At 45.4% G+C, this 24,179-nt stretch overlaps 2 protein-coding genes across 6 annotated transcripts in view; one reads left to right on the top strand and one right to left on the bottom strand.

The window, feature by feature from the left end:
* IFT122 (intraflagellar transport 122) overlaps window positions 1-9,052 on the bottom strand; it is a 41,009-nt gene extending 31,957 nt beyond the window's left edge. For both annotated transcript variants that reach the window (XM_072128753.1, XM_072128754.1), the window contains exons 1-15: window positions 8,886-9,052; window positions 8,235-8,301; window positions 7,746-7,830; window positions 7,563-7,641; window positions 7,125-7,201; window positions 6,934-7,000; window positions 5,838-5,984; window positions 5,623-5,698; window positions 5,178-5,369; window positions 4,952-5,090; window positions 4,297-4,499; window positions 3,871-4,008; window positions 2,647-2,811; window positions 2,311-2,508; window positions 204-344 (exon numbers count right to left, since the gene is read on the bottom strand). In XM_072128753.1, the coding sequence (XP_071984854.1) occupies window positions 204-344; window positions 2,311-2,508; window positions 2,647-2,811; window positions 3,871-4,008; window positions 4,297-4,499; window positions 4,952-5,090; window positions 5,178-5,369; window positions 5,623-5,698; window positions 5,838-5,984; window positions 6,934-7,000; window positions 7,125-7,201; window positions 7,563-7,641; window positions 7,746-7,830; window positions 8,235-8,301; window positions 8,886-8,944 (1,833 nt within the window). In that variant the 5' untranslated portion in view covers window positions 8,945-9,052. The remainder of the gene's footprint in view (window positions 1-203; window positions 345-2,310; window positions 2,509-2,646; window positions 2,812-3,870; window positions 4,009-4,296; window positions 4,500-4,951; window positions 5,091-5,177; window positions 5,370-5,622; window positions 5,699-5,837; window positions 5,985-6,933; window positions 7,001-7,124; window positions 7,202-7,562; window positions 7,642-7,745; window positions 7,831-8,234; window positions 8,302-8,885) is intronic.
* MBD4 (methyl-CpG binding domain 4, DNA glycosylase) lies at window positions 8,894-18,210 on the top strand. Of its 4 annotated transcripts, none has more exons than XM_072128756.1 (7): window positions 8,894-9,156; window positions 10,651-10,821; window positions 11,639-12,354; window positions 15,183-15,317; window positions 15,723-15,872; window positions 16,254-16,357; window positions 17,982-18,210. In XM_072128756.1, exons 1-7 carry the CDS (start codon window positions 8,909-8,911, stop codon window positions 18,057-18,059), a joined length of 1,602 nt encoding a protein of 533 aa, XP_071984857.1. In that variant the 5' UTR covers window positions 8,894-8,908; the 3' UTR covers window positions 18,060-18,210. The 4 variants fall into 4 exon arrangements, with proteins under 4 accessions (XP_071984857.1, XP_071984856.1, XP_071984858.1 ...); XM_072128755.1 differs by having other exon boundaries at window positions 8,894-9,162; XM_072128757.1 differs by lacking the exon at window positions 8,894-9,156 and adding an exon at window positions 9,170-9,283.
* Window positions 18,211-24,179: the final 5,969 nt, after the last annotated feature.

Here is a 24,179-nt window from a genome sequence, read left to right as displayed (position 1 = left end):
TATGATCTTGTTCTCCAGTGTTTTTAGCAGAGTTTGTGTCGTTGTCAGCACTTTTACATCCTCGCCCTGGACAGGATGATCCTGTGAATTACAGGACGTGCCTGGGATCGGCAGCTTGGGAATACACAATAAACAACCAAATGGTGTAGAGTCAGACAAAAAGCAACAAAAGCATCCTGGTCAAACAGGAAACACATTGTCACCTTCTTAGCCGTCTCAAAATCCAGGCCTTCCAAAGCTTCCATTGCCAGCTCCTTCCAGTCCAGATCGGTGACCCCCAGGCAGGCGATCTGATAGGCTTCTCGGAACATCTTCCTCTCCAGGTACTGATACATCGGAGTAGACTGCGAGGAATGATGAAAAGACAAACGAGAATGATCCGATGCAGTGCACTCGTATCAAATAATAATTCCTTTGTTTATATAGCGCACACAGATTACACAGCGCTGCACAAAGCTTTGCCAGATCAGTCCCTGTCCCCAATGGGGCTCACAATCTAATCAACCAACCAGTATGTTTTTTTTGGAGTGTGGGAGGAAACCGGAGGACCCGAAAGAAACCCACGGAAACACAGAGAGAACATATAAACTCTTTGCAGATGTTGACCCTGGGACTTGAACCCAGGTCCCCAGTGCCGCAAGGCTGTAATGCTAACCACTGAGCCACTGTGCTGTCCTATCTAAGACTCTTCCCAGAATTTATTGGGATGCCCCATAGTCGGTTACTATGTCATTAAGCTGCTCCCATGGGCTCTGCACTATTGCTGTGTCAAACTGCTCCGTTTTATGTGAAGCCGGATTCAATTTTTTTGACTGATGGATTAAAAGATCAAATAATATATCACATGATGAAGGCATCAAACAGCTGAGCTGATGTGACCGCTGCCTAGTCATTCACTGTGCATCGCATTACTATAACATAGAGGTTACATAGAGCAGTTACTCTCTAGATGCTGCAAAACTACAACTCCCAGCATGTCCCAGGAATTGAAAAAGCTGGAAAGTCACAAGTGTTAGACTCCTGTTGCAATGTCATAAAAGTTATTACTACTACTAGGCCCCTGGGTGAGTCTAAATGATTCAATGACTTGCAATGGTGTCCATTAGTTGCAAACGGTGCAATTTTTCCTTCTGAACTAATGGATAGTTTCATTGTGACCTCTAGTGGCCAAAGCAGAGAAATACAAAAAATGGATGGCTATAAAATAATGGAAACCAGAAACTAGCCAACACCAACGGAAAGCAAAGTATCCGGTTTTTTCTGTTAAAGGTTTCCACTAAAAAAAACTGACACTTTACTATAAATGTATCCATCCAGACATCTGTTAAAATAATTTTTAAAAACTGAAACTGCAGAATGAAAGCAAAAACCAAGATGGAAATTGGCCCTTAGGCTGGATTCACACTGCCGTTGCCCGCCGGACTGTAGCACGGCAGGCAACGGCAGCGCGCGGGGAGAGGAGGAGGGAGTGAGCGCTGCTCACCCCACTCCTCTCCATAGGGATGTATGGCGCACGGCGCCGTAATACAGGAAGTGATAGGACATGTCCGCACGTGTGCTGCACCATACCGCTCCTGTAGGGCGCCGTGCACCCATTGCGGTCTATGGGGGACGTATATCGGCTGTATATACGCCCCCCTTGCGGCAGTGTGAATGTAGCCTTAGTGCGGCTGCTCACTGCCAAGAATAATGTGGAAAACTTGGTTTCTGTGTCAGCTGGATTCCCTTCTTTTTTCAAACATGATATACCAGAGGCACTTACACATATATCCAGGCACCATGACTGTAGGGATCTTCTTATATGTGTTATCCATGGCCTTCTTCCTTCTAAAATCAACTCATTATGCTAAAGGAGTCAGAACGGCTCCTGGGGGTGTTACCAGAGCCCCTCAGTGCTGTAGCTTCAGAGGCCCCGCCCCCATTTCCCCACAATTTCACCCCTACCTCTGCCTGATGTAATCTCAGCAGCAGAGGAAGCTTCAGCACAGTGTCAGGGAGGAAGTGTAACATCCTGTGCAGCTACTGCACAGAGGGGCTCTGGTAACACCTCCCTAAGCCCTTCTGCCTAATTCAGCATCATTTTAAAAGTTGATTGTAGAAGGAAGATAAAAATAAGAAGATTATCACAGTAACTGTGTCTGGATCTATGGCTCCAGGTTTCTAAGAATTGATTTTGATGGTAGATTTCCTTTACGCTAGTTCAGTTGAGCCCAGTTAGGGCCTTTAACACGGACTGAGTACCAGATGCTGAACTTGGTCACGTGGAATTGCTCTTGCGCAAAAAAATCATCTGCAATTTCTCAGTCTTACCTGTGGGACATCAACAGAAGACATGGAGTAGACGTGCAGGCAGAAGATCTTGGAGCCGTTGTACCCCACCACAAAGCCCTGAAGTTTCTGCTGGTGCACAGGGAAGTTGCTGGCTTTGATGTTCAGGTATCCTCCTCCAGAAAAACACAGCATGTCCTCGCACTGGGTGTTCCAGGCCACGCTGTTGGCGTTGGGTTCCTGGGTGGACAGAGAATCAATCAGAAAGGATGGAACTAATAAATGTAAAAGAAAGCTAAATACTTGCATTGTGCCCGGATTCCAAATGCCTTATGTTACCTACAATCAATTGTTATTGAGAATATCTCTATTCCTGACCTGAAACAACAGCTCCTTGCTAGTGATGTCATACACCAGACACGTGTTGTTCTCGTCCACCACCGCCAGCTTGTTGCGGCTGGCGCTCATGTCCAGGCACCGCACGGATGTGGCTTGCTTCAGTAAGGTGATGGCAAAGAGGTTGTCCACAAAGATCTTCAGGATCTGATTGTAACAGAGTGATAATACACGAGTTATAAGATACAGAGCCGCTTCAAACCCAAGGACACGTGTGGAGTTATTGTCTCATATTTCCCTATCCTAGGGGGTAGGGTCAAGCACGGGGGCTGAGTGGTTATCATTACAGCTTTGCAGCGCTGGGGTCCTGGGTTCATATCAACATCTGCAAAGAGTTTGTATGTTCTCTCCGTGTTTGCGTGGGTTTCCTCAGTGTCCTCCGGTTTCCTCCCACACTCATACTGGTAGATTGATTAGATTGTGAGCCCCATTGGGGACAGAGATTTGGAAAGCTTTGTGCAGCGCTTTGTAATCTGTGTGCGCTATATAAATATAAAGGAATTATTATTACATTTCTGTCAATCCAGTAGTTTTAGCCTCAGAGCTCGGGGTTCCTGCTTGTAATGACCTAGGATACCGTTTGCTGTTACAGTTAACAGTCTCTAAAAATGTTCAACTACGAAGAGGGATGGTGCCAAGAAATATTCGAACCACCTTGGACGTATGCTTGTCCAGCAACAGCTAGTCCTCCAAACTCTATTCTCCATATACACACTCAAGGCCATGTTGTGGGACGCTTCTTTCCCCGGACATCAGCCATTTTGGAGAATCAGTATTGGTCAAAACAGGACACCATAATGAAAAGGGATAGGAATTTAGGACAGACATATATTCAGTTAGGAATTTCTATGATAGGAGGGGATGTGTATTCCTGCTGAGGACACACAGCAATGCAAAATATAGTGGTCACACAGCGCCACCAAGTGGTTAGATTCTGGAAGGTCGCCATGAGATATTTTGAACATAGCCTTATTAAGATTGGTCACTAACAGGAATGTTACTGCAAGGCTAACAGGTTATTCATCATCACCCCATAATGTGGTACAGCATGAAATGGCAGGAGCGACATGTTCATCTTGGTGGTGGTGAGTCCGGTTCACATTCTCCTTATTTGTGCAGCTATTGTTCCTACTATGAAGACCTCTCGATTATCGTTTTTGGAAATGCAAATATAAAGTCTTAAAAAACACCAATAAATATTATTACCTGTCCATTCTTTAGTCCCACCAACAATCCTTCTCTTCCTGAAGAGCCTCCAATCACCTTTATGTACCGGATTAAAGATTCCATCATCCACTCTCGCTCCTTCACACCTTTAAAGGACAAGCACTGCAGGCGCTTCTCCTATGTCAGTCCAGAGAAAGATCCATTTAAACAACATGGTATATTACTAGGGTAAGACACTGCATTAAGAGCATTGGTGGTCCCTTCACCAATTGTAACAATGAACTGCTACACCTGTTACCTGCTGCTCCATTTCAATGGAAATGAGATATAAACCACTGGGCGGCAGCCCCCTGGATTCAGCACAGCAGTCCTTACAATGTCAAGATGTCCCAGAGGTTGCACCCCCCATAGTCATAAAGTCACAGCATATCCTAGCAAGAAGGCATCACCCGGAGAGTTACTCACCTGGCACAGGATGACATGCTGCGAACAAACCACAAGCAGATTGCATTCAAACTTCTTGACGATTTTCTCTTTGACCCTATAATGCATGTCAGCGGCATCTTCAGAATACAGCTCATAGATCAAGATCTTCTCAGGCATCTGAATGGCCAGTCTGTTCTTATAGATGGCAATCTTCTTCACCAGTTCCCGGCACTTAATCCGCACTAGAACAAAGCACAAACTATAGGTTTACATAGGACTACAGGCAGCCCCTGGATTTCGTACAGGATAGGTTCTTTAGGTTTGTTCTTAAGTTGAATTTGTATGTAAGTCAGAACTGCATATTTTATAATTGTAATTCCAGTTAAAAATTTTTTGGTCTCTGTGACAATTGGATTTTAAAAAAATGTTGGATTGTCATAAGAACCAGGATTCACAATAAAGATCAATTGCAGACACCTTTGATAACTGTTACAGCTGATTATTGTAGCCCAAGGCTAAAGTACAGTAAATTACCAACATCCAGAGGTCCGTTTGTAACTAGGGGTCGTCTGTAAGTCAGGTGTTCTTAAGTAGGGGACCGCCTGAATATGATCTCCGCTTGGTTGGAGGCCAAGCATCTCTGTGGGTGACTGCACCTACACTACATACATGAAGACTCAGGGCTGTCCTTTACCTTTCTGCTCTGTGATGAGATGCTGGACTATCACATCAGTCATGCAGTCCCTGAAGGCATATCTGTCCTTGTAGAGTCCATGCACTGTGCTGAAAATCAACTGGTAGAAAGCGAGAGTCCCATCCTGACACCCAATGACCTGAAACATGACATACACAGAACTGAGCTTATAACTTCACGCTTTTTGCTCAGGTCCTCGCTTAGATATTGCGCTACGCAGTCTTACCACATAGTTAGAATCAGGTTTGACTTTGCACGTCCACACCCAGGAGTTCTGCTCCCCGATCGTTCCCAGCCGTACCCCATCCTTGGTGAACAGGGACACCTGCCTGTCAGAGCCGCTCAGGACAATATATTCACCTTTGGAGAAGTAGCTGACACAGCAGGGATCGCAGCCAAGGGATCTGTCCTTCCCAACCTACAACACATAAGAACATGGCAAATGCCAGGGGGGTACAAGCATGTGCATTACATTGATGCTTTGTGGTCTCCCGCTGGTCTATTGTACATGGCACCAGCAATGGAGTCCTCTCCACATGTGCAGCAAGTCACGGGACACTTCAGGTGACCTCCATCAGAGCCAGTGACCTCCATCGGTGCCAGGTCATTGCTGCAGCTCAGTGACCAGAGGCTAATGGAGAAACTGGGCAGCACAATGTGACCAGTTATACCTGCTTGCCGCTCAGCTGATAAAAGGATAACTTCTGTCCCCAGTCCGCGACGGCCAGGATGTCATTGTGCTCGTCCCTGATGAGGAAACACTTGGATCATTAAGATGAACACAACTGCACTAGAACCTTGGCCCACATACATCCGCAGTGTACGGTACCCATAGTGTAGTGTACGGTAACCCTAGTATACACAAGGTTCCTGCACTAGAACTTACTTTGAGGGGTTCCAGCAGATGGACCAGATTGGTGACAGAGATCCTCCGGGACGCTCAATTTTCACTTTCTCCTCGCCATTCTTGTTCCTGATGCTTACAACTCCGTTAAACATCCCCAGGGCGAGATACTGCCCATCATTTGTCCAGCTAGTAAAGACACAAAGAAGTAGTTACAATACACTGAGCTTAGCTCATACTGGATGTAAAGGAGTATTCACACTCCACTCAGCGTGTTACAATGTTTATCCTTTGCACCAGCAGTTTTACACTATGGGACCTAAAAACTACACTAAAACTACGGAAGGGGCTGTCAAGTTCTGGCTCTGTACATCAGGGCTGTCAAACTCATTTTCACAGCGCTGCCCAGGAGCCAAGCCACAGCGCTTCCCAGGAGCCAGGTCACAGTACTCCACGGTAGCAACCACACAACACTCCATGCCACACCGCCGCCCTGCGGCCACGTCACAACGCTCCACAGCGGCCAAGTCACAGTGTTGCCCAGGAGCCACGTCACAGTATTCCAGGGTAGCCACCTCACAGCACTCCATGCCACAGTGCCGACCAGCAGCCAAGTCACTGCGCTCCACAGTAGCCAAGTCACTGCGCTCCACAGTAGCCAAGTCACTGCGCTCCACAGTAGCCAAGTCACTGCGCTCCACAGTAGCCAAGTCACTGCGCTCCACAGTAGCCAAGTCACTGCGCTCCACAGTAGCCAAGTCACTGCGCTCCACAGTAGCCAAGTCACTGCGCTCCACAGTAGCCAAGTCACTGCGCTCCACAGTAGCCAAGTCACTGCGCTCAACAGTAGCCAAGTCACTGCGCTCAACAGTAGCCAAGTCACTGCGCTCAACAGTAGCCAAGTCACTGCGCTCAACAGTAGCCAAGTCACTGCGCTCCTTAATAGCAAGACGAGAGTGCTGCCGAGTAGCCAAGTTACAGCACGCTAGTCTCTAAGGCAGCATAGTGTAGGGGCATGGGGAACCATGGATACCACAAGGTCTTGTGTATGACACCCGGGTTGTGGAGCGTTAGTTTTGTAGTCGGAATACGCCTTTCACTTTCGGATGGTAAGCAGATCTGTGCGCTGGGCTCTTACCTGCAGCAGGTGATCTTACTGCTCACTTTGTGTTTGGAAACTGATTTCTGTTCTGGAGACCAAAGACCTAATAGGAAAAGCAGTGAAAATCTTATACATTTCTGTGTGTACATAGGGACTTATTTTCTAGTGTTACTAATCCAATTCATTCAGATTACAGAAACATTACCTATTACAGAGGAGGCACTCACCAAAATCACTGGAGGAGCAGGAGGCCAGCTGGTGGGTGACCGGGTTATACGATACGCACTGGATGGAGTCATTGTGCCTGAAAGTACAGAACAGGAATATATATATATATATATATATATATATATATATCTTACATGTTTACAACAATTCTAAAACATTGTATTTAGTGAAATTGTTTCATATTCTAAATTTTATTAAAAAGTAATAAAACTTGTGTATCGGGGGCTTGAATACAGATATCCAATGGAGTTTCCACATCAGGGACCACCACGGATCAGTGCCCCCCCAGTCCCACCCATAGGAGAGTCTGACACTAACACCAGGCACAGGGTTACTGTCACCTTCTGTTTAATGTACAGACTGGGGGGGGGGGGGGGGGTACATTCATAGCTCTGCTTCTACTTCCTGGGGTACCACATAGATATATACACACTCACGTGTACTTCAGGATCCCCTCCAATTTGGAGGTCCATATGATGACGCTTTTATCTGCAGATCCCGAGGCAAATCTTTTTCCTGGAATCAAGATTAGAATAAAGAAGTATATTATCATCAAACAAGCAGGAAGTGGTATTTATAAGGAGGATATACATTATATACAGGAGGAGATGTGCAGTTACCATCCTTAGCGTACGCCACACAATACACCATGTCCTTGTGTCCCTTCAGTGGCTGCAGCAGAGTCCCATCTGACGTGTCATATACCTGAAAATAAACAGAAAAGGCAAGTAAATTAAGAAGCTCTGATGCCTTGTGCTCTGCCCCCTCGGGCTCTACGTCGTAGCTCCGGCCCCTCGGGCTCCACGCCGTAGCTCCGGCCCCTCGGGCTCCACGCCGTAGCTCCGGCCTCTCGGGCTCCACGCCGTAGCTCCGGCCCCTCGGGCTCCACGCCGTAGCTCCGGCCCCTCGGGCTCCACCCCGTAGCTCCGGCCCCTCGGGCTCCACCCCGTAGCTCCGGCCCCTCGGGCTCCACCCCGAAGCTCCGGCCCCTCGGGCTCCACCCCGTAGCTCCGGCCCCTCGGGCTCTACGCCGTAGATCCGCCCCCTCGGGCTCTATGCCGCTGCTGTGCTTGTTCAGATTCCCCAGAGCGCTGTGGTTGATCACTTACCAGCACTTTGTTCCCTGCGGCCACGATCAGCTGCGTCCCATCAGGTTTGAAAGCGAGATCATAAATACTGGAAAAGAAGAGGAAACTGGCGTCACCTCGTCCTATCCTCACACTCTGCTCTGCGGGACATAGATCTCACAGAGAAGACACAAGTGATGTACACAGATTACTCCTCCGGGGGGCTCACTGCTAGTAACCAGGGAATTTGTTACCCCATACACAGGTCTCTGTGAACCCCGATAATAAAAATGGGGTTCAATCTGCCGAGTGACTGCAGCCACCTTTCAGATGTTCGGGTTCCACTGACAGGAAGCAGAGATCTTGAATTGTGACTGATTTATTGACATCAGAATGGACCGTCCCTTTAAGAACGCTGACGTTGTAATGTATCCAAGCCGATGATGTGTGATACATCTCCCTGAGCCACGTATCTAAGCCGATGTGATACATCTCCCTGAGCCACGTATCTAAGCCGAGGCCATGCGGAGACTAGAGACTGTGCTCCTATAGTCTGTCAGCTCCAGGCAGATCTGGACCCTTGGTACCCGGTTACTATGGGGATGTGGACCCGCAGGATGTGGTTGCTATGGACTGTGACACCCCAAGCTGTCGGTTGCTAAGCGTCCGTCTACACCCGACGACGCTCCTTACCACTGCTCCACCTTGTCCCGGTCATGGACTTTGTCCACCCAGGTGGGGACGGCCCTCATGGCTCCGCCGCTGCTGCCGCCGTTACTGCCCGGCACCGGACTCCGCAGTTACCACAACATACAGGAGGAGATTTCCATACCGAGCCACGCCCCCGGCTCACACTGCGCATGCCCAAGAGAGACACGGACATAGCGAGCATGCGCAGTAGGCGCAGTGATACAATGTCACATGATCAACTGAAAAGAAACATGGCGGCGCCCGTGCAGGACAGGTGTCTGTGAGCGGGGAATGGTTATTATGGAGATCGGAGATGTGCAGGATGATACAGACAATTATTTTACATAATCTGTACTTCAATGCATAAACTTCTAGAAAGACGCAGGATTTTACATCATGCTGTGATTAATGAGGCTTTATTGGATTTTTATCTATTATATTCTCTGTATAGTTCTCATCAATAGAGAAAAGCAGAGCCCGAAATAATCCGGCAAATTGAAGGACCTAACAATTACCCATGATTGACCAGAGGGGGGGGGGGGGGGTCTGGTCCAATCATCTCTACCCATAACCCCTGACCCTGCCGATCCCTCAGCATTGTCACTGTGTGGCCACTGCAGTTACATAGTATCTAAGCCACCGTCATAGCTGAGACCATCGATTGGCTGCAGAGGGTCACATGAAGGATGTACGTGATGAAAAGTCTTTGAGGCTACATTGACACGTTCTGTTTACAGTGTCTAGAAACGCACTGCAAACAACAAGGGGAAAGGCTCAGACCAATCATATGCGTTGTTGATCACATTGTTTATTTGCCAACCACATGGTGCTTGTTTGCTATCGCATGCGTTTCAATTGAAAGACACAAGTGATAGGGCCGTGAATTTAGGGTGATGCCACACAATGCGTTTTGAACCCGTTTTTGGTCCATTTTTTAAGCAGTCTGTCCAAAAATGCATGCGTTTTTGACCAGTTTTAATTAAGATAATTGGTAAAACCTGTCAAAAACTGATGTGTTTTCAAAAAAAGCATGCATTTTTTTAACGGACTGCTTAAAAACGGACCAAAAACAGGTTCAAAACGCCATGTGTGGCATCACCATTAGTCTTTATAGGCTTCTTGATCAATTTTCTGATTCATTATTTGCATCTAAAGGGAAATGATTTATTATTCCTCATGTCACAGGATTTGTTACCATTGAGTGCAATTTTGGGGTCGAAAAGGTTGTATGATCCAATAATCTGATAGCGAATTCCGGCAAACCCCTGCCCTCGGCTATATACACATTGGGCATGCATGTAAGGCCGCGGTCACACGATCCACTAGGCGTCCGTTCATAACACGACGCTAGCGCACAGGGGGCGGTCCTCGGCCCGAACGCACATGCGTTAACAGGGAAACGCATGCGATCGGCTTATCAATAGCATGCGTTTCCCTGTTAACGCATGTGCGGTTGGGCCGAGGACCGCCCCCTGTGCGCTAGCGTCGCGTTATGAACGGACGCCTAGCGGATCGTGTGACCGCGGCCTAATCCCAACTGAGTCTCTTCTGTTCCCTCTCACCAGACTAATTTCTTGAATATTGTAACAAAACCCTGAGCTCTAGGAAGTTTTAGATAATTAGAATAGTGGAGTAGAATTAAATTATATTGATAAGAGCCCATTTTTTTAGGATCCCTACCTCATATAAGTATCATCTCTATAATCTTTAACTATTGTAATTATGCAGCTTTGATTGGCTGATAATGTCCTTTATTCTTTTCTACCAGGGTAGAAGATTCTGATCCCAAGGAAACTGAGGTTCTGATTACTGACACAGAATCACACAGTGAAGTCCGGAGTCCTGGTCTCTCAGAAACAGTCCCTGAGGGCTGGAAAAAAGTTGTGACACAGAGGCGATCCGGAAAAACAGCTGGGAAGTACGATGTATTATTTGTGAGGTTAGTGAAGTACAGAAAGCGCCGTATATGTTATAGGCCGTGTAAGCTATAGCTCGAGTGTCTCCTTACTATGAGATGCCCAAAAACAAATATAGCAAACTCCCTCCAATCGGGCATCCACATCCACTGAGCTTGTAGTCCCACCACTTCATGTCTAATTATTAGGCTACTTTTCTCTTATCTGGCAATGGGCAATGATCCAATGATACTCAATGTCAGATTAAAGTGCAAATGTAACTGGATTGGAGCCTGTTGATAGGGAACACCTGATTGGTGGAGAACCCATCAATGGGACCTCTAATAATCTTATGTTTGCTGCTGTTCCATTCATCTCTATTGGGATTGCTGAACATAGTCAAGTACAGAGGAATTGAATAGAGCAGCAGCACGTGTCCAACAGGCCACGTTCCTTTGATCAGTGGTGGTCCAAACAGTCAGACACCCCTTGTTCTGTGTCTTCTGGATGTGGATACATTGTTATCACCAGAAAAACAGCGTTATAAAATAATCAACAAAGTTATACTCACCTTACTGATCTCTCAAGCTGCTCCAACACTTCCTGTTCGCCCTCCAGTAATGACGTCACAACACAGACCTGTTATCACAGTACAGGATAAGTAAAGTCATGTATGTACACCTATAAGTAGTAATGACATATCACATCACGGTAAACCGCAATACAGAGGGGAAGCAAGTTACATCGGAAAACATTGGGTAAGGTGCGTTCTATTCTTTTTATAATGCATTTACAAAGGCATCTTTATTAAACAATTTGCATTGTATTTATATAATTCTTTATTTTATTCTTTATTCACAGCCCACAAGGATCCAAGCTGCGATCAAAATGCGCCCTCGTAAAATATCTCGACACCAATCACATCCAGATAAAACTGGAAGACTTTGATTTCTCTGCTCCACCTCGGAAATTAAAGAGGAATGAAGCGGACAAAGACATTGCACCTGTGGGTACAGAAAAAGAGGAGGAAGAGGGATCAGCCGACATCAAGTCCCCTCTACGAGAACCTGAGGCCGAGCCTTTATATAACAGGAGAGTGCAGGACGGGGACGACAATATATTTACTGTGGGCGAGAAGGTAAAAAACTGCAACGTGAAAAGAGGTGGGAGGAAAAGGGTGAGAAGTCTCCGGAGGACATCAGAGAGAGGGTTAAAGGACACGGATAAAGCTACACGACCAAGGAAGCATTCAGTGGCTAAGCAGCAGGAAAGTCAGCAAAATAAGTACAATATAAGGGTTAATTCAAGGAAAAGAAACAAGGAAAGTGAAGCCGATTTGAAGAATGACCCCCAAATATCAGTATCCGCAGATTCTGGAAAGATAGAGGAGTCTATAGACCTGACTGAGACAAATGTGACTTGTTCAGAAAAGACACAAGATCTGTCAGTCTGTAATTTACAGCAGACTACTGACAGTGATTCCCACTGGGAAAGCAGTGACCAAGATTCTATTCCAAGATCCCAGGTGGATAAGAGAAAGACCAGCCCATATTTCTCCAAAAAAGCCTTAAGGGAAGGTTTGTGTAGTTCGAATATTTCTTATATTTGTTTTTCCTCCAGCAGAATAGTGAATGCAGCTCTAGAGTATAATATAGGATGTAACTCAGGATCAGTACAGGATAAGTAATGTCATGTATGTACACAATGACTGCACCAGCAGCAGAATAGTGAGTGCAGCTCTGGAGTATAATACAGGATGTAACTCAGGATCAGTACAGGATAAGTAATGTCATGTATGTACACAGTGACTGCACCAGCAGCAGAATAGTGAGTGCAGCTCTGGAGTATAATACAGGATGTAATTCAGGATCAGTACAGGATAAGTAATGTCACTTATGTACACAGTGACTGCTCCAGCAGCAGAATAGTGAGTGCAGCTCTGGAGTATATTATACAGGATGTAACTCAGGATCAGTACAGGATAAGTAATGTCATGTATGTACACAGTGACTGCACCAGCAGCAGAATAGTGAGTGCAGCTCTGGGGTATAATACAGGATGTAACTCAGGATCAGTACAGGATAAGTAATGTCATGTATGTACACAGTGACTGCACCAGCAGCAGAATAGTGAGTGCAGCTCTGGAGTATAATACAGGATGTATCTCAGGATCAGTACAGGATAAGTAATGTCATGTATGTACACAGTGACTGCACCAGCAGCAGAATAGTGAGTGCAGCTCTGGAGTATATTATACAGGATGTAACTCAGGATCAGTACAGGATAAGTAATGTCATGTATGTACACAGTGACTGCACCAGCAGCAGAATAGTGAGTGCAGCTCTGGGGTATAATACAGGATGTAACTCAGGATCAGTACAGGATAAGTAATGTCATGTATGTACACAGTGACTGCACCAGCAGCAGAATAGTGAGTGCAGCTCTGCAGTATAATACAGGATGTAACTCAGGATCAGTACAGGATAAGTAATGTCATGTATGTACAGTGACTGCACCAGCAGCAGTATAGTGAGTGCAGCTCTGGAGTATAATACAGGATGTAAATCGTGATCAGTACAGGATAAGTAATGTCATGTATGTACACAGTGACTGCACCAGCAGAAGAATAGTGAGTGCAGCTCTGGGGTATAATACAGGATGTAACTCAGGATCAGTACAGGATAAGTAATGTCATGTATGTACACAGTGACTGCACCACCAGCAGCAGAATAGTGAGTGCAGCTCTGGGGTATAATACAGGATGTAACTCAGGATCAGTACAGGATAAGTAATGTCATGTATGTACACAGTGACTGCACCAGCAGCAGAATAGTGAGTGCAGCTCTGGAGTATAATACAGGATGTAACTCGGGATCAGTACAGGATAAGTAATGCCATGTATGTACAGTGACTGCACCAGCAGCAGAATAGTGAGTGCAGCTCTGCAGTATAATACAGGATGTAACTCAGGATCAGTACAGGATAAGTAATGTCATGTATGTACAGTGACTGCACCAGCAGCAGTATAGTGAGTGCAGCTCTGGGGTATAATACAGGATGTAACTCAGGATCAGTACAGGATAAGTAATGTCATGTATGTACACAGTGACTGCACCACCAGCAGCAGAATAGTGAGTGCAGCTCTGGGGTATAATACAGGATGTAACTCAGGATCAGTACAGGATAAGTAATGTCATGTATGTACACAGTGACTGCACCAGCAGCAGAATAGTGAGTGCAGCTCTGGAGTATAATACAGGATGTAACTCGGGATCAGTACAGGATAAGTAATGCCATGTATGTACAGTGACTGCACCAGCAGCAGAATAGTGAGTGCAGCTCTGCAGTATAATACAGGATGTAACTCAGGATCAGTACAGGATAAGTAATGTCATGTATGTACAGTGACTGCACCAGCAGCAGTATAGTGAGTGCAGCTCTGGAGTATAATACAGGATGTAACTCGGGATCAGTACAGGATAAGTAATGTCATGTATGTACACAGTGACTGCACCAGCAGCAGAATAGTGAGTGCAGCTCTGGGGTATAATACAGGATGTAACTCAGGATCAGTACAGGATAAGTAATGTCATGTATGTACACAGTGACTGCACCACCAGCAGCAGAATAGTGAGTGCAGCTCTGGGGTATAATACAGGATGTAACTCAGGATCAGTACAGGATAAGTAATGTCATGTATGTACACAGTGACTGCACCAGCAGAATAGTGAGTGCAGCTCTGGGGTATAATACAGGATGTAACTCAGGATCAGTACAGGATAAGTAATGTAATGTATGTACACAGTGACTGCACCAGCAGCAGAATAGTGAGTGCAGCTCTGGAGTATAATACAGGATGTAACTCAGGATCAGTACAGGATAAGTAATGTCATGTAAGTACACAGTGACTGCACCAGCAGCAGAATAGTGAGTGCAGCTCTGGAGTATAATACAGGATGTAACTCAGGATCAGTACAGGATAAGTAATGTCATGTATGTACACAGTGACTGCACCAGCAGCAGAATAGTGAGTGCAGCTCTGGAGTATAATACAGGATGTAACTCAGGATCAGTACAGGATAAGTAATGTCATGTATGTACACAGTGATTGCACCAGCAGCAGAATAGTGAGTGCAGCTCTGGGGTATAATACAGGATGTAACTCAGGATCAGTACAGGATAAGTAATGTCATGTATGTACACAGTGACTGCACCAGCAGCAGAATAGTGAGTACAGCTCTGGAGTATAATACAGGATGTAACAGGATAAGGATAAGATAAGTAATGTCATTTATTTCCAAAAGTTTTGCTGTGTATACGGGTTGAACAACCTATTTCCCAATGACTAAAAATAGTAAATTTTGGATTATGCATAAAAATACATTTTCTTTTCCATCCCTTGTAGCTATGGAGCCTCCTCGCAGGAAAACATTCTCGAAATGGACTCCTCCTCGCTCTCCCTTTAATTTAGTCCAAGAAACGCTCTTTCATGATCCCTGGAAACTTCTCATCGCCACCATCTTCCTGAACAAGACATCTGGTGGGAACGCGCCCCATTATCCCCAGTCCTGACTCCTTATACTTGTCCTGAGGGGAGGTATCAGGATGCTATAAAGCAATATTCCCCATCTAGGGGACATGAATATCGATGTGTACTACAGGCAATAGTATGGACGCCTGGAGCCTTTCAGTCTTAGTTGCACTTTTCTTTAACCCTATTGGATGGGGCGCAGTTTCTGAGATCTGTTGATTCTATATTTCTCCTTTTATCTTATAGTTTTGTATAAGGTGTTCTCCTTATGGAGAGATTGCCAATTAAGGCCACATTAAAGGCATGTGGAGAAGTTTCATATTTGGGCAGAGCTGTCATTCAGGGATCTTATAAAGCTGGGTAATTACTTACAGTAGGAGCAGTGATATTACATGTCACCTGTACTTATTATAGGGAAAATGGCGATACCCGTCCTGTGGACTTTCCTGGAGAAATATCCGACCCCAGAAGTGGCGAGAACCACAGACTGGAAGGAGATGTCAGAACTGCTGCAGCCACTCGGCCTCTATGAGCTCAGAGCAAAGACCATTGTCCGGTTTTCAGGTATCCAGAGCTCCGTCATTCCTCGTCATCGTTGCCAAACGTCGTTCTGAGAAATCAAGAATTAACCCCTTAGTGCTACGGCCGCTTTTGACAGTCATTTTTTCTTTGCCCTCATTTTTTAAGAACCAGTCTATTCCCAATGAGGGTTTGTATTTTGCAGGATATTTGCTAATAACAACCTGTAACCCATTGCCACCCCAGCACCTACATGTGGACCGATGAATGACAAAGGAAAGCACTTTCCTTCTCTCTAATTCCTTAGTCGCTGCGGTCTGTATTGGACATGACATTTAAGGGGATGAGATAAAGAACATACACCTTAAATGTCTTATTACTTTGGCTGCACCGCATGTGATATATAATAATTTTTCTTTCGTGTAGATGAATACCTCACAAAGAAGTGGCGTTATCCTATTGAGCTTCATGGAATTGGAAAATATGGCAACGACTCTTATCGCATCTTCTGTGTGAACGAGTGGAAAGAGGTGCAGTATATGAACATAACACAATGGGGGTCATTTACTAAGGGCCCGATTCGCCTTTTCCCGACGTGTTACCCGAATATTTCCGATTTGCGCCAATTTTCCCTGAATTGCCCCGGGATTTTGGCGCATCGGCGCCGGCATGCACTCGACAGAAATCGTGGGGGGGGTGGCCGAACGAAAACCCGACGGATTCGGAAAAACCGCCGCATTTAAAAAAACAAAAAGTGTCACGGAGCTTGCACTTACCTTCACCAGGAATAGACCGGTGAACTCCAGCGCGTTCCGATGCTCTTCAGCGCAGCAGCGGCACCTGGTGGACGGCGGAGGAACTACCTTAATAAATCCTGGTCGGACCCGAATCCAACGCAGAGAACGTGCCGCTGGATCGCGAATGGACCGGGTAAGTAAATCTGCCCCAATGAATTGTCCACCAAATGTTTCTGGGATTGTTCAGATGACCCAGTTTGTAGGACCTGCTTAACAGTGAAGGAGCCATTTCAGCCGCAAATATAGTAAGAGGACATAGGGGGAGATTTCTTAAACTGTTGTAGTTGCACATGGAAACCAATCAGAGTTCAGCTTTAATTTTATAAACGGTTGTGGAAAATGAAAGCTGAGCTCTGATTGGTTGACATGGGCGACTAGAACAGTTCTGCTCTAAGAGACTGATGATGAATCTCCCCCATACTCTATTGTCTTGGGGGCTAACTACAGATAGTCAGTCAGTATACAGTCCAGACTATTTAGCTTTCAGAGGATTATCTAGACTGGATTTTAGTGTAACAAACCCTCAGTTGTAAATCAGATTAAAGGGACCCCCAGCAATCAGAAGAATCAAAAATTGCAAGTCGACCTGAGCTGAACTATACTACATATGAATTATCTATACCCATAGAAATCGGTGCAGCTCAGGACATCGTTCTCCTGCTGATTGTAGGGGGTCCCAGATGTCTGAACCATAACAACCCGAAACATTTATCTCCTTTAAATGAAAAAAACCCTTTAAGGGGAAGCAATTTTAATGCAAATTTCAAGATTTCAGTCTCCTAATGTAAACATTGGGGCTTAAATTCACTTGATATCAAGTAGAAAACTTGGAAAATAAATGAAAAATGTAATAGTAAGTGGCAGAATTTTACAAGATTTCTTAATACTGGGCATCAACTTTTGTCTGCTAAAATACTGGGGCACATTTACCAAGAGTAATGCAAACTGCACTAAATGCAGTGTCCTGTGTATAAACCAGGGGGCGCCAGATTCAGGATTTCTGGCGCACGTACTTTATGAATCTGGCGCCCCCTGCACTGCCCCGACAGAGTAAACCAACTCGTTTGTGGGGCACCTTTAACATGGGGCGTGCAACACACTTCTGTCGGACTTTGCATGATAAATCTGGCGCACCGTCAGACTGCGCACCGGAACGCCTCCTAATTTGTGTCGCATGATGACTAAGTTCAGCTGCACCACAAAAGGGTCGCGTATGTGTTACACATATGTTGCACGGACACTTCTTAAATACGTGTGCAAGCAGTTTGCACATAAAAGAACGTGCAAAGTCCGACAGTAAATGAGCCCCATTGTCCCCAGGTCAGATGGTATCTGACTGATGTTACTGTGTCTTCAGGTGCACCCGGAGGATCATAAGCTGAACTCCTATCACGCCTGGCTGTGGGAGAACAAGGAATCCCTGGGATTAGACTGATGACTTCATCCCTTGTTCTTGTAATGGATCATGTAATTGTGTTATATTGTCTGTCTATTTGTTTTAAACTTTGTATATTTTATCATTGTAAAAACTGTAATATTGTAATAAAATCTATTTTGAGTATTAAATATTTTATACAACGTTTTAACTCTGTTGTATTTTGTCTCTTTTAGGCTACATTCACACGAGCGTATGGAAGACGTAAATACGGTGTATATACCTCCCCCATACACGGCAATGGGGCTACCGTTCCATAGCCGGGATAAAGATAGGACATGTCCTATCCTTCCCCGGAATATGGCGCCGTGCGCCATATATTACTATGGAAAGGGGCGGGGGTGAGCGCTGCTCCTCCTCTCCCCGGCGCTGATGTATGCCCGTCGTACTACGGTAAGGCGGGCATACATCGTGTGAATGTAGCCTTATACTGTGGCACCATGTGTGATAAATCCTTCACTGAGCATCAATAGGTTAATGAAGTGTTTTGTTTTCATATTCTTTGTTTGTTGTGGAAACTACTTTTACTATATATCAATTGGGAACCAGTCACAGAGCAGCTTTCATTTTAAGAGAGAACTTTTAGGAATGAAAGCTGTGCTGTGATTGGTTGCTATGGGTAACAGCACAGTTATGGCCTATGTTTGGCCTCGTTCCTTCAGGGATGTGTGTACACGTGATACCTGTGCAGTATGTAAGGGGCAACCACTGGGGTAGATGCTTCCATAGGGGCAGTTACTGGACGATGTGCCCTCCCTGTGACATGTGATGTGCACAGACCTTGTATTCACCGGCCCAAGAAACCCCCAAGAAAAAGGAACTAAACCAAAGAAGATCCAATAAATAGACAAAAGACAAATAATTGGGAACTAAATAACCAAATATTTATTTATAATCCCATCCCCTGGCAGACCCCGGACTCACGAAGAGTCACCCTTCAGCGCTCAGGAGAGGAAAAACCCCCTGTGGAGGAAACCTCTAGGGAAGCCATGGCTGAAGGATCGCCCTTCCTCTGGGCTTAGAGGGTCACTGCCAAATATATATCTGTCACCCAGGTATCCGGGTGTCCAGCGATTCAGGGGTCCACACGTCCAGGGGTCCAGCGATCCAGGGGTCCAGGCTCCACACGTCCAGGGGTACATAAATCCACGGTTCTTCACGCCTCGCCGTCTCCCCACCCAGTGCCTGCTCCTAGTGACCGCCACAGATATTTATACTTGAGGCAGGTGGGCGTGGCTGCATGATGTGGCTCCAGATTGGCCAGTTCAGGCGGGTGTGGCTGTATGATCTTGCATCTGATTGGTCAGTTTCAGTGTCTATCTGTCAGAAGTGGGAATTATGACATCAGAGCATCTATGACACAAAATTCTGAAGAATTAACCCTTTAATGTCTGACTAGAGGGGGAATTAAGTTGTCCTTGTCTCTTGTACTGTAGTATAATATTTACATATTTATAAGTAACGGCCTCACAGATCTTTTAATGTTATTTATTGGAGCGCACAATAATTCAAGTTTTTGGGGAAAAAATATGATATGTGTGAATAAAGATTATTATATTATATAAGGCCGCAGATTTATCTGGGACCACGGAGAAGATCTTTTATTGTAATTGTGGGGTTTATTTTGTAGGATTCTTTCATGAGGACTGAGGTTAGTCCTATGATGAGTCGCTGGGCGGACCACCACCACTGGGGCCAATCCTATGTGATCTTAGGGCTCGTGCACAGACATGATGTGGGGACGTGTCAGTGGTTATTACACATCCCAATGTATTTCTATGGATTCTACTGAGCCGACTGCCAAGACATAGAGCGGCTTTAATGTGTTCTTCTATTAAGCAACAACAAGAGGGAGCAGGGAGGGCACAATATACAAGGAGGCAAAATGGAAAGGAAGATGAAGGGAGGACAATGGCAAAGGGAGAGGAGGGGGGAAGGAGAGGCCACAATATGAAGGGGAGATCAGAGATGGGGGGGGGGGGGGGTTGAGAGACGCCACAATATTAGGAGGGGATGAGGGGCCACAATATTAGGAGGGGATGAGCGGCCACAATCTGAGGGGGAGATTAGAGGTCACATTATTAGGGGGAGATGAGAGGGGCCACTAAGAAGTGACACATGACACCAAGAGGAGCATCACAGACTGGATAGCAGATATAAAGCACCTGATAACCAGCTGGACAATATGGGGGATGTGGAGGTGGCTGCAAGGAAAACCATGAATCAAGGAATCCAGGACCAGATGGCAAAGGGACAGGCCGCAAGACAAATTACCATTTTGGATTATACCTAAAAATGTATTTTCTTTTCCATCCCTTGTAGCTCTGGAGCCGCCTTGCAGGAAATCGTTCTCCAAATGGACTCCTCCTCACTTTCCCTTTATATAAGTCCATGAAACACTGTCTCACTATCCCTGGAAACTTCTCATCGCCACCATCTTCCTGAACAAGACATGTGGTGAGAGCGCGCCCCATTATCCCCAGTCCTGACTCCTTATACTTGTCCTGGAGTCTCGTGGAGGCTCGGCCTCTATGATCTCAGGGCAAAGACCAATACTACAAACAGCTTGTGTGAAAATTTGGCAAGATTCACTATGAGGCTATAACCTGTGTCTAAATAATGCTTTATCCCCAGGTATTAACCCCAACGGGACTCGGCCTCTTTTGGCCTTAAAAAGAACCTGTCACCAGGAGAGCCATTTTTAGCACTCCCCAAGTCCCCACAGAGCATAGTACATACACTGCCAAAGTGTTTTTGTATTAAAAATAGTTTTTTTTACAGAAAAATAGATATGTTATATTGTACCTTTCATTAGCATCTGCTGTGTGACTAGGCAGTTGCCTAATGGGAGGGGCTGGAAAGGAGCAGTTCACCCACCCCCCCACCCCCGGCAAAAATTTGGAAAAATTCTTTATTTTCAAAGTTCTAAATTCTCTACTTTTGATGCAGATAGTCATAGCTCCCATACAAATTCATAACTTACATTTCCCAAATGTCTGCTTTATGTTGGCATGTTTTTTTTAAGATTCCACATATTTTACTAGAATGCTATAAGGCTCAGAATTTGGGTGCCCTGAAGGGCTTTACTGTATGGTTGGAGGATCAGACTGCTCAGGTGTATGGGGGAGGCTAGAAGGTCAGCTGACCCCACATATAAGTACGGGGGGGTAATATAGTGTCACATACACCTATATATCAGTACAGAGGGTCCTACAGGGTCCTGTATCCCCCATATCAGTACATTGAGGTCATACAGGGACCTGTGCACCCACATATAAGTACAGGGGGTTATTTGGGGTCCTGTACACCCACATATCAGTACAGGGGGTCATTTGGGGACCTCTGCACCCCCATATCAGTAGACTTTCTTATTAGTCCCACTATGGAACATGAACATGTAATCGTCAGTTTGCTTGTTCATTATAATACGCAGCAGCCCTGATGTATTGCAGGATATTATCACTGTCACCCTCAGCATAGGCTCACACCGAGACTGTAATATCCTGTCTATAAGATCGCACCTCAGGGTTGCCATAGCAGCGATCGTCACCCCCGGAAAGCGGCACAGTTACATTGGGGTGTCCGCTGTTAGTTGCAGATGACACCCCGGCTTCCTGATAGCGGCTCAGCTCCGGTGATGGATAAATCCTTCACTGAGCATTAATAGGTTAATGAAGTGTTTTGTTTCAAATTATTTACTTGTTGTGGAAACTACTTTTACTATATATCAATTGGCAGCCAATCACAGAGCAGCTTTCATTTTAAGAGAGAACTTTTATTAATGAAAGCTGTGCTGTGATTGGTTGCTATGGGTAACAGCAGAGTTATGGCCTATGTTAGGCCTCGTTCCTTCAAGGATGTGTGTACTCGTGATACCGGTGCAGTATGTAAGGGGCAACCACTGGGGTAGATGCATCCATAGGGGCAGTTACTGGACTATGTGCCCTCCCTGTGACATGTGATGTGCACAGACCTTGTATTCACCGGCCCAAGAAACCCCCAAGAAAAAGGAATTAAACCAAAGAAGAGCCAATAAATAGACAAGAGACAAATAATTGGGAACTAAATAACCAAATATTTATTTATATCCCATCCCATGGCAGACCCCCGACTCACGAAGAGTCACCCTTCAGCGCTCAGGAGAGGAAAAACCCCCTGTGGAGGAAACCTCTAGGGAAGCCATGGCTGAAGGATCGCCCTTCCTCTGGGCTTAGAGGGTCACTGCCAATATATATCTGTCACCCAGGTATCCGGGTGTCCAGCGATCCAGGGGTCCACACGTCCAGGGGTCCAGGCTCCACACGTCCAGGGGTCCACGATCCACACGTCCAGGGGTCCACACTTCCAGGGGTCCAGGCTCCACCCGTCCAGGGGTCCATACGTCCAGGGGTACATAAATCCATGGTTCTTCACGCCTCGACGTCTCCCCACCCAGTGCCTGCTCCTATTGACCTACACAGATATTTATACTTGAGGCAGGTGGGCGTGGCTTCATGATGTGGCTCCTGATTGGCCAGTTCAGGTGGGTGTGGCTGTATGATCTTGCATCTGATTGGTCAGTTTCCGTGTCTATCTGTCAGAAGTGGGAATTATGACATCAGCGCATCTATGACACAAAATTCTGAAGAATTAACCCTTTAATGTCTGACTAGAGGCGGAATTAAGTTGTCCTTGTCTCTTGTACTGTAGTATAATATTTACATATTTATAAGTGACGGCCGCACAGATCTTTTAATGTTATTTATTGGAATTTATTGTGGGGTTTATTTTGGGGGGATTATTTCATAAGGATTGAGCTTAGTCCTATGATGAGTCGCTGGGCGGACCACCACCACTGTGGCCAATCCTATGTGATCTTAGGGCTCATGCACAGACATGATGTGGCCACAATATGAGGGGGAGATGAGGGGCCACAATAAGAGAAAGAAATAAGGGGCCACAATATGAGGGGGAGATGAGGAGGTGCAAGATGATGGGAGATGAGAGTGGCCACAATTTAGGGGGAGATTAAAGGGCTGAGCTCTCTCCATACACCGCGGCACAGAGCTGGCGCGGAAGTTGACCTGTGCTATGGCCTGACTACGTCACTTGGATGGCTGATCGCAATCACCCCTTGACGTCTTCAGAGGCTGACAAAGGCTTGCCATATATAGTGATCACAAATAGCCAGATAATGGTAGCTATTATAGATCATCAGTAAAATTGTTATAGTATGAATTACCACACCCTGCAGGGTTAAAGTACCCAAAAATGTGTGAAATAAATTTGTTAAGTAAATGTGTTAAAAAAAACTATCAAAAAATAAATAAATAAAAGTTTAAATCCCCCCCCTCCCCTTTCCCTAGAACACATATAAAAAATAAATAAACAGTAAAAATCATAAACATGTTAGGTATCTCCACGTCCCAAAATGCCCGTTCCATTAAAATATAAAAAAGATTATTCCAGGCAATGAACACTATAACGGAAAAGAGCACCCAAATGCCTGAATCGCCACTTTTTCACCTTTTTCAATCCATTAATATCTAAATTAAAAATGAAATAACAGTCATAAAGGTCCCAAAGTGATATCACCGTAACTGAAAACATTGTAAAATGACACGTTACATAGGTCCGTCACCAAAGTGGGAAAAAGTTATTGGCCTCAGAATTTGGCAAAATGGCAAAGAACCTGTGTGAATTTGGTATCCCTGCGATCGTATTGACCTAAAGAATAAAAAGGAAGTGTCATTTAGAGCACAGTATGAAATCTGTAAAAACAGAACCCACAAGAAAACTCTGAAAATGTTTTATTTGTCAATTTCTCCGCACTTGGAATTTTCTTCCTACTTTCCATTACATTGCATGGAATATTAAATGGCGCCACTTAAAAGTACAATTTGTCCTGCAGATAACAAGCCCTCACATAACTCTATAAAAATAAAAATGTATTGCTTTTGGAATAAGGGGAATAAACAACGCAAAAACGAACAAGGGGCGAGTCCTGTAAGGTATAAGATGAAACGTTCAGATGTCACGGTGTCTTCTGTCCAGGAGACATATTGTTGTGTGCCAGTCTATGGGGTAGCAGGCAGTTTTGGTCTTCATAAACATGGCCGCTCTGTGCGGAGGCAGTTGTCC

The sequence above is a fragment of the Engystomops pustulosus genome, chromosome 10, assembly GCF_040894005.1.
Source record: "Engystomops pustulosus chromosome 10, aEngPut4.maternal, whole genome shotgun sequence".
In the NCBI taxonomy this organism is placed as follows: Eukaryota; Metazoa; Chordata; class Amphibia; order Anura; family Leptodactylidae; genus Engystomops; species Engystomops pustulosus.
Note: the sequence above shows the minus strand (reverse complement) of the source record. Positions and strands in the feature narration are given on the sequence as shown.